This window comes from Chelon labrosus (assembly GCF_963514085.1).
Source record: "Chelon labrosus genome assembly, chromosome: 16".
Taxonomy (NCBI): Eukaryota; Metazoa; Chordata; class Actinopteri; order Mugiliformes; family Mugilidae; genus Chelon; species Chelon labrosus.
In genome coordinates this window covers 26947167-26960001 of record NC_140349.1, presented here as the reverse complement: position 1 = coordinate 26960001, position 12835 = coordinate 26947167, and the positions used below count along the sequence as shown (strand labels likewise).

At 40.5% G+C, this 12835-nt stretch overlaps 1 protein-coding gene across 1 annotated transcript in view; it reads right to left on the bottom strand.

Moving 5' to 3' along the window:
* Nucleotides 1-309: 309 nt before the first annotated feature.
* The window catches only part of LOC311501643 (rho guanine nucleotide exchange factor 2-like), a 77446-nt gene continuing 64920 nt past the window's right edge, over nt 310-12835 (bottom strand). The window contains exons 19-22 of the mRNA XM_084563596.1: nt 9423-9473; nt 8115-8441; nt 7632-7806; nt 310-3585 (exon numbers count right to left, since the gene is read on the bottom strand). Coding sequence (XP_084419722.1) covers nt 3560-3585; nt 7632-7806; nt 8115-8441; nt 9423-9473 — 579 coding nt within the window. The 3' untranslated portion in view covers nt 310-3559. The remainder of the gene's footprint in view (nt 3586-7631; nt 7807-8114; nt 8442-9422; nt 9474-12835) is intronic.

The window sequence follows — 12835 nt, the reverse complement described above, 5'->3', positions numbered from 1 at the left end:
CCTTCCAACACCCCTCGTCAAAGCCTGTCCCCCCCTTTCTCTGATCACCACCATCATCCACTCCTCCCTCACCTCTGGTTCAGTCCCACCATCTCTCAAATGTGCTGCAGTAACTCCGATTCTCAAGCAACCTGGTTCAGACCCCAGCAATAACCTCCAGCCTATTTCCAATCTGCCATTTCTTTCTAAAATCCTGGAAAAAACGGTTGCATCCCGACTCCACTCTCATCTCTCCAACAATAACCTTTATGAACAGTTACAGTCCGGTTTTTGTCCCAATCACAGCACTGAAACAGCTCTACTCAAAATAACCAATGACCTCCTCCTGGCAGCAGACTCTGGACTCCTATCTATTCTCATCCTCCTTGACCTGACCGCAGCTTTGACACTATCTCCCTCCATTTTTCTCCATAGACTGGTATCCGTTGGACTATCTGGCACACCTCTGGACTGGTTCCACTCATATCTCACTGGCTGAACTCGGTTCATTCAATTAAAAACTTTTGCATCCCAGCCATCTCCCATCTCCTCTGGTGTACCACAAGGTTCTAATCTCGGTCCAGTCCTCTTCATCATTTACCTCCTGCCTCTTGGTCACATATTCCATAAATACAATATTCACTTTCACTGCAATGCGGACAGTGCTATTGAGATTTACTTAATCTTGCGACAGTAAAAGTTACTTAGTGTTAGTGCAAATTGTTACAAGGATTTTATTAAGTATATCCAACAAGTTGTTTGAGTGTGCCAATCTCCCTTTCGAATTGAATCTGAATAAACCTGAAGTTAACCTGAGGGGTACGATCCTAAGTCTGAGATATTGACACAAGCCCAAACCTAGATGCTATACTTTGCCCAGTGTCGGCGGCATAGTTTTTCTGTTATAAGAGAGGGTTACACTCACAGGTTACACAAGAGCTAGATATATCAAAGCATGATAAGATAATCCTTTTATTTATTCCACAGTGGTGACATTTGCAGTGTTACAGCAGCATACAGTTTAAAGGATAGTGCACACAACAAAATAGCTAATTAAAAATGATAGATGTTTTACATAGTGGTCTACTGGGAGCGCAATTAGTTGTAGAACCTCTTGGCAGCAGGAAGGGAGGACCTATGGTAATGCTCCTTCACAAAGTACAGGTGAAGCAGTTGACTGCCAAAGGAGACCACAGAGTCATAGAAGGACCTCAGGAGTGCTCCATGCACTCCAAAGGACCTATGTGTCCTTAGCAGGTACAGTCTGCTCTGGACTTACTTTCACAGTGCCCTAGTGTGGTCAGTCCAGTCCAGTTTTTGTTCAGGTGAACACCCAGGTACTTATTATAGTCCACTATCTCTATGTCCATTCCCTGGATGTTGCCCAGCGTGTGTAGCTATTTGCTGTTTCTGAATGCATCCAATCTTCATTTACCTTTCATCTACGAAATCAATTCTGTTGTACATCAACAAAATAAGGAGCAACCTCACTGAGTAGAAGGCAACCCTTGCCTGATAGGAAAACTCACAGACAGGGGCCTGGTGGCTGGTGCTTCACCCTTGTGGCCTGGTCGATTTGACTAAAAGAAACAAAACTATTCAGTTATGGGGTCCCACCACCAGTAACCTTGTTCATTGTAGACATTATACAAGATGTAGAGGGGCTTGAGCCTCATCGTGAGCTGGGAATTCTGAGGAGCTCTGACACAGTAACTTCAGTGTGGAACTGCTGCTGAGGTATTCCCGGGAGGTATTCCTGCCACCTTTTTCCTTCTTATGCATCGAGCTGGGAAAAGACCACGGAACAAACCAAGACTAGGGCCTAGGTGCCTGGGGTTTACTAAGAACCTATCCCTTGTTCCCTGTCTATCTAGATTACTTTTCCTTGGCTGTTGCCTCCCAGATTCCAGATAAGTGGCAATTAGTATTGACATGATACTAACTGGCTTAGGCTCACTGTTAACTAGGTTAAACTTGATGATGAATAGCTACTGTAGATGCTTGTACCTCACACTTGTCATTATGTTGGTTGAAAACATTATTAAATTAGAGAAATCATATTTGGATTAGACAAAAATACACACCAAGAAGTAAAGTAAGCATACAGTTGGACCATTCAAATACACTGATTATGATCACATTCTGTCTGTAACCAAAAAAACACTTGCATCTCAGGTGAGTAGTTCAAGCCACTTTCCACAATATTCACACTGAAAGGTTACTGTTGCATGCAAAATCTGGTTGGTCTTTGAGGAAAAAATTAATGAATGATGATGAATGTTAAAATCCTAATGTAAACAAATGATTCTTTTTTTTTTTTTAATATGACATTGTAAAAAACAATGTTATTTCATGAATATAAGCTGGAATGTGCGACTAATGTAGTATAAATTAATGGCTGTTACATGTATGCCATACGCATTCACACAACACTGATTAAGCTATAAGAGCCAGGTAAATGTTCCTGTCTTTTGCAGAATGAAAGATGATTGTGTTGCAAAATAAGAACGAAAGAACAAAAATAACTGAGCAATTTGTGTTCAGTCATATGTACCTGTGACCATTTACAGTGCCTGTGATGTAATCTGTAAGTATTTTTTTCATCCATCTTTTGGATTTTTAAACAATGCAATAAGTATAAAACAGAGAGGAAAATAAGAAATAGTCCAAACTGCTGCCCCATCAGTATGATTTCGATATGATATCAGAGAATTTGTGTAAATCCGTTGAGGAAGGCAACAAAACAAAATATTTATGACAGCAGATACAGATGCATCTGTGTTACAGAGTACATGTGAAATCTTCACACTCCTCTTTTTGCCCAATGACAAAGAGCCATTGACAATCAGACTGAGCAGGACTTCTTATTGCAAGAAGTAGAAGTTTAAATTTACTGGCTCTGTGTTACAGAGTACATGTGAAATCTTCACACTCCTCTTTTTGCCCAATGACAAAGAGCCATTGACAATCAGACTGAGCAGGACTTCTTATTGCAAGAAGTAGAAGTTTAAATTTACTGGCTCTGTGTTACAGAGTACATGTGAAATCTTCACACTCCTCTTTTTGCCCAATGGCAAAGAGCCATTGACAATCAGACTGAGCAGGACTTCTTATTGCAAGAAGTAGAAGTTTAAATTTACTGGCTCTGTGTTACAGAGTACATGTGAAATCTTCACACTCCTCTTTTTGCCCAATGACAAAGAGCCATTGACAATCAGACTGAGCAGGACTTCTTATTGCAAGAAGTAGAAGTTTAAATTTACTGGCTCTGTCTTACAATTTTGGTGTGAAATGTGTTGCGGTTTAAAGTTTAGGGTCAAACACTTCATAGCACAACCTTTATATTTTTATTAGTTCCAATTTGTTTTTGTCACTCTGCATAGATCATAGAATAATGAAAATCTAAACAAACCAAAGAAAAACGACTCATTATCTCAAGTCATCTACTCAAAAGCAAAGAAGCTAAATACTCAGACTTAAGAAAAGCATTTTAACCACAAGAAGTACAACATTTTCTCATTGTAATCAATTCGTGTGTGTATATTTCGGTGAAATACACTCTCTGAAACTATGCCACGGATCAGATCTCCTCTGGAATATCTTGATCTGAAAATGAGACAAACAATTATAAATTCAGTCCTGTTCCTGTAAAACTACAGATAAATAGCATTTCAGTAGTATCCAGTGTTAAGCAGTGTGTCTTCCTTTTTCAATTTCATACATCTGTCACAACTTACAACATAGCATTCTGTTACATCATCATGCAGGACGAAATTGTTGAAGTGGAATATTACCTGCACAGATGTTTCATGTCAAAAGTCTCTTAATGGCTAAATGCTATGGAAATATACACTGCCGAGCCAAAACAAAAGTCGCCATCTGGATTTAACTATGCAAATAGGTACGAGCCTCCTAATGGAAAATTACTGCATGGGCGATTATCTTTCAGCTGGTAACAAGTTATTTAACCCCAACTGATGCAATGAGCAGCTTCTCATTTCTTAAACAACCATATCGAAAGACAGATGCCGTGGCCATGGAAAAGATATTAATCTGTTTGAGAAGGGACAAATCATTGGCATGCATCAAGCAGAGAAAACATCTAAAGAGATTGGAGAAAGTCTTCAAGGACGAATTGTGGAAAAATCCTGATTGATCATGATCGTCAATCACTTAAACATTTGGTGAAATCACATCAAAGCAAAACAACAGTACTCAGAGCTATGTTTAATAGTAAAAGTAAGAGCATTTCCACACATACAATGTGAAGGAAACTCAAGGTTTTGGGACTGAACAGCTGTGTACCCTTAAGAAAACCACAAATCATTGAGGCTAATCGGAAAAATAGCTTCAATATGTTAGGGAGCATAAAGATTAGACTCTGGAGCAACGGAAGAAGTTCATGTGGTCTGATGAGTCCAGATTTACCCTGTTCCAGAGTGATGGGCACATCAGGGTAAGAAGAGAGGCAAGGTTCAGTGACATTATGCGACCAGAGAATGAGGTCAGCTTACTACCTGAATATACTGAATGACCAGGTTATTCCATCAATGGATATTATCTTCCCAAGATTACCATGCCATGATTCACTGGGCTCAAATTGTGAAAGAGTGGTTCAGGGAGGGTGAGACATCATTTTCGCACATGGATTGGCCACCACAGACTCCAGACCTTAACCTTAATGAGAATCTTTGGGATGTGCTGGAGAAGGCCTTGCGCAGTGGTCAGACTCTCCCATCATCAATACAAGATCTTATGACATTGCAGAAACTTCAAATCAAAGCTAAAGGTGGTCCAATGAAATATTAGAGTGTGTGACCTTTTTTTGGGTAGCGACTTTTTTTTTGGCCAGGCAGTGTAATAATGAATAAAAAAATAAATAATTTATACTGTATTGATCCTCGAGGGGAAATTACAGTATGTTTTTGCTGTTTGACCCATCCATTCGTTCACATAGGAGTGTGTACAGCTGGAGCAGTGGGCTTCTAAGCCTCTAAGCAAACCGCGCCCGGGGAGTAAGTTGGGTGCAGCCATGGACCCTCCGGTCCCAAGCCGCGCCTCTAACCACTACTCTACAGCTCCCCCAGTTGTGTATTACTGTGCTTTATAATGTGAGCTGTTAAACTACTCATCCGATAGTCCATTAAGAATTCAAAATTTAAAAAAAATGAAAAACTTTTTTAAAATTATTTATGATTGTGATATTAAAAACAAATTGTGTTTTTTTATGCTCAGATGAAAAATATAAAATACTGATGCTGGGCCCAGAGAAAAATGTATGCATGACATTTCATTTTCCTGTTTTTTGCAACCTGGAAGTCAGTCAGGAGTCTTCACATCACCCATTCATTAGTATATGTTTGACCACAGCCTTTTTACTTGAGAGTTATGGAGAGTGTCATCTTGTTCCAGGGATATAACATTTATGAGTAGAAGAGATGTCTACCGAGTAATTTGGCAGGATCTTTCAGGCAGTGTAACTTTGTGGAAATTGCACCATGTCTATTCGTTGAAATTGTACATGACTCCAGTGAAATAGACAGACAAGCAACTTCAAGCAAGTTCAGCTCTGAAGTACAAACACTGGAGTGAGGATGGGGGTTATTGGGTGGGGGTGCATGGTGATTATTCTGTGACGGGAGCAGCTGCATAGTTGATGACACCACTGCTGCAGCTTATAATAATAATAATACATTTAATTTATAAGCGCCTTTCAAGACACACAAGGACACTGTACAAAAACAATAAAATTTATCTTGAAAAGAGAATAAAGGACACAACATTGTTACTGTTTTCATTTTAGAACTTAGACATTTTCAGTATTTGAAGATCTGCCTAATGCAGGTTAATGTTAGATAAATCATATAATGTTTTGGAGAAAAGTCGATTTATTTATCTTATGGTCTCATACTGCCTATCAAACAAAACCTTTCTCAAGCAATTCTAATGTAGGTGCTATCTTGGTAAATTGACTGCAGATTTAAAGTCAAAACAACTAAGTCTGTGAAGGTTCTCAGTTACCCATATCTATCCAAAAAAGCTGAAAAGAGTGAGTTTCTTGAAGATGTTTTACCACTCATCCAAATAGCTTGTTCAATTCTAAAAGACTGATAGGGAGTTTAAGCCCCTATCATGTGTTGTTTTTTCCTATCAGAAACTTGCATGACTAGTGTCTGTAAACAATCAGATACTTATGTGTAGTTGGAAACAGTTTAATCCTGTCCTCGACCCACAGTGTCTTTTTTGCCAGTCTGGTTCATTTTTCTTACTACTTCCTGCTTCACTTTCCACTTCCTGCTTCACTTTCAACAATGGCGACTGAAACTTTCAGCAACAAACAACAGATGTCTACATCTCCAAACCTCCTCAGTTAACCTTTCAAATTCTTTATTAATCCATAACAACTGATTCGGAAATTGCGCAGATGTAGCCTCTGCGTCAATTTAACACAGAAGTATAAACCGCCTATAGGACTGTATTGTAGATTGATGGCAGATTATATCTCAGTCCACCTTCTATGTTCAGAGAAGGTTTTTCCAATCTGACGTAGATGGCTTAATTTACTCCTATTTCAAACCATCTGTCTTCTCTGGCTAAAATGTGAAACGTTGTTGTCTTCAAAGGAGTGTCCTTTGTCCTTCAGCTGAATGATTTTGTGATGAGCTGGCCCACCTGTGTTAGGAGATACGTTTGTGAAGGGGGTGTTTTGTTTCCCCAGTGAACAAGTCTGTACATTCCTCACTGCACTCGTCACCAACAAGTGTGGTGCTTGTTAAAACAACTCAGCTCTTGCTTGGAAAAAACAGTAATAGTTTAAAATGAAATTAAGAGCTGTGAGTTTTCTCCTCTACTCAATAGCCACGTGAATGAAACTCAAAACTAAGGCACTAGATAACTTCCAGGTCACACAAACTGGAAAAATAAAAACAATATTGGTCCCCGGGTTTTTTAAGTGGTTATGGGTCTTGTATTTATATAGTGCTTCTACCTACTGGTACTCAAAGTGCTTTTACAGTCACAATGATACATGTGCCCATTCATTCAGACAAGCATGCACACATCAGTGCCAAGCACCGGAAATAACTCTGTGTCTTGCTGAAGTACTCTTTGGCATGTGGGTCAGGGGATCAAACTGCTAACACTCTGGTTCGTGGACAACCGACTCTACCTAATGAGCCATGGCCTCCCCAATTTTGTTGAGTGTTTGTTTTTCTGTGTCACATTCACACACATAGACACATGAATTTTCTATTTTTTGATTATGGATTCCCAGTGTAATATCAAATGAATGAATGATACACAGAGTTTCTGCCACTGTGTTTAGTTTACATGTCTACTCTACAATTATAACAAAATTAAATGGCTTATGGTAGAACAGAACTGAAGTTACTTGAATGCAGAAAAGACAATAGACTTCTGAAGAGATGGTATGTACAACCATTGAAGTAACCTGGACATAAGCCTCTCCTGGCCCTGAGACAATTACCTCCTTGATAATGTAACTATACAGAGGCTTATCCAAACCATTCTGTGCAAAGTACATTCTTTCCAGATTGACTGAATTTAGAAATGTGAGATTTGAAAACCATTCTCATAATGCGCCAGTTTGCCAAAACTCAAAGCAGCCATCATTTTATGTTCTGTCAACTAACCTTTGTATTTTTCAGATGCATTGCCATCATCACCATCATCATCATCATCATCTGAAGTAACTTCTGCATCTAGATCACTGCCTTCCCGAGGGCCATCCGACTGATAGACATTTTCCAGACTGGCGTGTGTGGTATCATTTCCGATCCTTCCTGGCTGCAGTATTAAAGCCTGAACCTGCAAAAAAGAGTGATGAAACACAGATAGCATGTACTTTATTGTAATCCTGGTGAAGGAGTTAGCCTCCTCCTATTGTGCTATTATTAGCCCCAATGACATCATTAGGGTTCTCTCAAACGTTAAAGGAAACCTGCTACTGAGATGAATGATGGAATTCTAAGAACCAATGTCAAGAACTTCTCTTGAAATGTGACACTAGAGGCTAAAGAAAAGAGGATATTTTACACTATTGATTTTAACCATTTTTAAAATCCTTTCTTGCTGGTTATGTACTATTTATGGTTTTATAATTAAATGATTCTTACGTCAGAGGCCTCCTTCCCCTGTGACTGGGTAGAAAGTGCAAGCCCACTGCAGCCCTTTGTGTATCGAACTTGTTTTTCCAGCTTAGCCCGGGCCCTCTCACTGTACTTGAACCGACTCTCAGCATCCCGCAGCCTCAGCAGCTCCTCCTGCAGCAAGCTGTGTTGTCTTTGTAAGAGAGCCAGTTCTCCAACTGTTGACCCTGCAGTGGCCTCATGATTTCCAGCATCTCGGCACAAGGGGTGCAATACTCTTGCTGGAGCTGGTGCCACAGTATTTTGTGGCTGCAATAGTAGTTCCAAGATTGAGTCTTGTTTGATTACTGCTCCCTGTAAGAACAAGAAAACGTAATGCATTTTCAAAGATTTGGTAACACTTTATCTACACACTATGGAGCATTAGTAGAGTAAATGCATCGTTTATAAGGCATCACTCCTACATTAATAGATATTAGTAAGCAGTTCATAAATGCAATTATAAATGCTTTATTCTTACGCATCTCTATAACGTGTCTAACGTGTTTATACTTTACTAATGATCAGTTTATTAATAAAATATTAAAGTATTTACAAACTAGTTATCAGTGGTTTGAAAGATAATTAAGAACGTGTAAGGAAATGATTCATAAACTTAATATTTATACATGTACAAAGAGTTAAGTAATTTAAGCATCCCCACTACATGATGCTGCCACCACCATGCTCCACATAGGGATGGTGTGTTTGTGGGACTCTGGCTGGGCTTTCTTCAACAGAAGCTTTCTCTTTGCCGTTCTCTTCTAACGCTTTGACTGGTGAAGACTATGCAACAGTTTGTATGCAGTCTCTCCCATCTCAGCTGCTGAAGATTTTAACTGCTTTAGAGAAGTCAAAGATATCTTGGAGACCTTCCTCCCGAGTCTTCTTCATGCTTCTTCTGCAGTCATGAGGAAGAGAGGAAGACTCCAGCCACTGAAGACACATTCACTGCACTCAGGTGATTTCCATTTTATTAAATATGAGACTATGATCACCAATTGGCTGGAATTGTGTCAGTTACTTGTTTTACATTTGATGTTTTTAATTCGTTGACATTAGAAAAATAATTTTCACTTTTAGAGTGAGCGTTCTTTGTAATTTCTTGTCTCTTATAAATATGATTCAGTTATAAAACAAAAGTGGATTTTTTTAGGACTGTACCTTGTTCTGAGAGGCAACAGGTTTTACTCACGCTGTCGCTCACGCTGTTCAGTGACTGCATACTGTGAACCATGTGCTGTGTGGTGTTAAATATCATTTAAGCATGTTAAAGAAGTCCAAAAACCTGCTTACCTGGAGTGCATGGAGACAAACATTGAGATTCACCAGCCCCTGATAGATTTCCTGTGAAACACAAACTTCACATTTATTACTGTTGTTTGTCTCAAACACATACACTGGTGTACTAGTGAAAAACCTTTGACATTGCTAACTGTGTGAATCGCCTTTTCTTGGTTCCTTTTGTAATCCTATAGAACAGGAACAATCAGTTCTATCCTATGATGTAACTTACCTGTTCATGTGCATCCCCTTCAGAGAAGTCACAAAAATAGTATGGGAAAGACTACGAAAGGATGACACCTTGGCTGGCAGAACCAAATTTTCCAATTTAATGGAGGATTCTACAGGCAAAAACACGGCTATGCGATAGGTTCACCAGTGTCACCTGTGTGTATGGAGGTAGAGACCAGAGCCCTGAACTCTTTCACAAGAACCACTCCAACCCACTGGTTTAGGTACATGGATGACACTTGGGTTAAAATCAAGACACTGGAGATGGAATCTTTCACACAGCACACCAATGCAGTGGACACATCAAGTTAATTCGGGAGGACATCAGCTGGGATAGTCTGGCCTTCTCGGACTGTCTGGTGCATGTGGAAGGAGGCCGAAGCCTCAGCATCGGAGTATATAGGAAACCCACTCATGCTGATCAGCATTTATTATTTCAGATGGAGGTGGGAAGAAGCAGCAGGTTTGTGTGTGTGGCTGGCAAAACGTAACAACGGTAAAGGGCCTCAGAATCCATCAAGGGAGGAAAAAGTGCTTGGCAGAGGGAACACAGGGACCCTGCATTGATAGCTGCTTCCAAAGAAGTGCATTAAAGGGGAACTACTGTTTTTTACAACCAGGACCTTATTTCCATGATCTAATGATCTAATTAGTTCCTGAACAAGTGCAAATGAAACAAAAGTGATATTGGTGAATAAACGATGGTATTTCATGTTAGAAATAAGGTCCAGGTTGTAAAAAACAGTAGTTCCCCTTTAAGTCAGTCGATTGAAGTCCAGCGACCGGAAGTAACCCACGGTTCACAGGACATCATCACCACTAACACTGAGGCAGATTCTAGCAGACAGAGAGGCCAGCCAGCCAAAGAGGGAGAAAATTAGCGGTCAGAAATTGATAGTTAAATGGCCAGGTGCAGCAGAAAGTAGGAAGTGGGAGGACATCAACGATTTGACTAGTGTGCTAGGTAGGCTTAAAGAGACGGCGGAGAGTAAGTTGGAGAAAATGGGAGATCTTATTTACGATTATGGTAAGGAAAGATTTGGCATTTTTGAGAAACAGAAGAAACTAGAGGGGCAGGTAGTTAGATCTAGGGGTCAGCAAGAGATCAATAGACTCATCCAGGAGAAGAGACTCCTTAAGAGGCAGTGGAGGGGAGCTACAGAGGAGGAAAAGAAAGGTATTGATTGCTTACAGGCAGATGTGAGGGAGTGGTTGGCATGGATAAGGAGATCCGATAGGTGAGATGGGGCCAGATTGTGTAGGGATTTATAGACTAAGAGAAGGATTTTGTATTGAATGCGGTAGTGAACAGGAAGCCAATGCAGGTGCTGGAGGATGGGAGTAATGTGATCCCAGGACCTGGTGCGGGTGAGTAGCCTTGCAGCAGAATTTTGGACATACTGCAGCCTGTTTAGGGTTTTGGCCGGGATGCCGTACAGTAGAGCATTGCAGTAGTCAAGCCTAGATGTGATGAAGGCATGTATGAGAGTTTCTGCTGCAGATGCGTTGAGGGAGGGTCGGAGTTTGGAGATGCTTTTGAGGTGGAAGAAAGACACCCTGGTGATATTTTTGATATGTGACTCAAATGAGAGAGTAGGATCAAGCATTACGCCCAGATTCCTAACTTCAGCAGAGGTTGTAGTGAAATAGCCGGGGATAGATAGCTGCAGATGTTCAAGTTTTTTTTAGAGTGTTAGGGGTGGAAATGAGAATAGCTTCTGTCTTATCTTGATTGAGTTTGAGGAAATTTTGAGTCATCCAGTTGTTAATGGCATTTAGACAGCTGACCAGATTGGATAATGATAGTATGTGAGCGGGCTTGGTGTGAATGTAAATCTGGGTGTCATCTGCATAACAGTGAAAATTGAGCCCATGATGTTGTATTATGTGGCCTAGGGGAAGGATGTAGATTAAAAACAGCAGGGGGCCAAGGACAGAGCCCTGGGGGACACCATGTGAGAGGGGTGAATTTGGAGATCTGAAATTCCCAATTGAGACAAACTGTTCTCTGTCAGTGAGGTATGACTTAAACCAGGACAGCCACACCAATGGCCATCTGGATGATCCAGAGGAGACATGGGAGAAGATCATGTGGTCAGATGAGACCAAAAGTGAACTTTTTGGTATAAACTCCACTCGCCGTGTTTGGAGGAAAAAGAAGGATGAGTACAATCCCAAGAACACCATCCCAACTGTGAAGCATAGGGGTAGAAACATAATGCTTTGGGGGTACTTTTCTGCAAAGGGACCAGGACGAGTGCACTGTATTGAGGAGAGGATGGATGGGGCCATGTATTGCAAGATTTTGGGTAACAACTTCCTTCCCTCAGTAAGAGCATTGAAGATGGGTCGTGGCTGGGTCTTCCAGTATGATTATGACCTGAAACACACAGCCATGGCAACTAAGGAGTGGCTCCGTAAGAAGAATTTCAAGGTCCTGGAGTGGCTTAGTCAGTCTCTAGACTTTAACCCAATAGAAAATCTTTGGAGGGAGATGAAACTCTGTGTTGCCCAGCTACAGCCTTGAAACCTGAAAGATCTGGAGGAGATCTGTATGGAGGAGTGGGCCAAAATCCCTGCTGCAGTGTGTGCAAACCTGGTCAAGAACTATAGGAAACGTCTGATCTCTGTAATTGGATCTGTAATAAATATTAAGTTCTGTTTTTTTAGTGTATCAAATACTTATTTCATGCAATATAATGCAAATTAATTATTTAAAAATCATTCACTGTGATTTCCTAGATTTTTGTTTTAGATTCTGTCTCTCACAGTTGAAGTGTACCTATGATGAAAATTACAGACCTCTCCATTCTTTATAAGGGGAGAAACTTGCAAAATCTGCGGTGTATCAAATACTTATTTTCCCCACTGTAAATTCCATAGCCATTCACAAAAAGAATAGACACATCAAGTTTGCACGGGAGGGAGAAAAGGCTAGACAAGCAAGCATCAGGCATAACATGGGACAGCTAAGAGTAGGAGGAGCCTGGGAGATGAGGGCGGACTTAAATGAGCAGCTAGTTATTCCAGCCGAGACAGCTATGCCATGGATTTGTGGCAAAATCGGCTATTGCTCTTCTGAACGAGCTGGGCATACGCAGAAAAAACACTGTGTGTGTTTATAAAGTGCCTTTTTACATATTGGTACACAACTTCTTTATATCCACAGTGACACATCTAGTCACTCATTCACA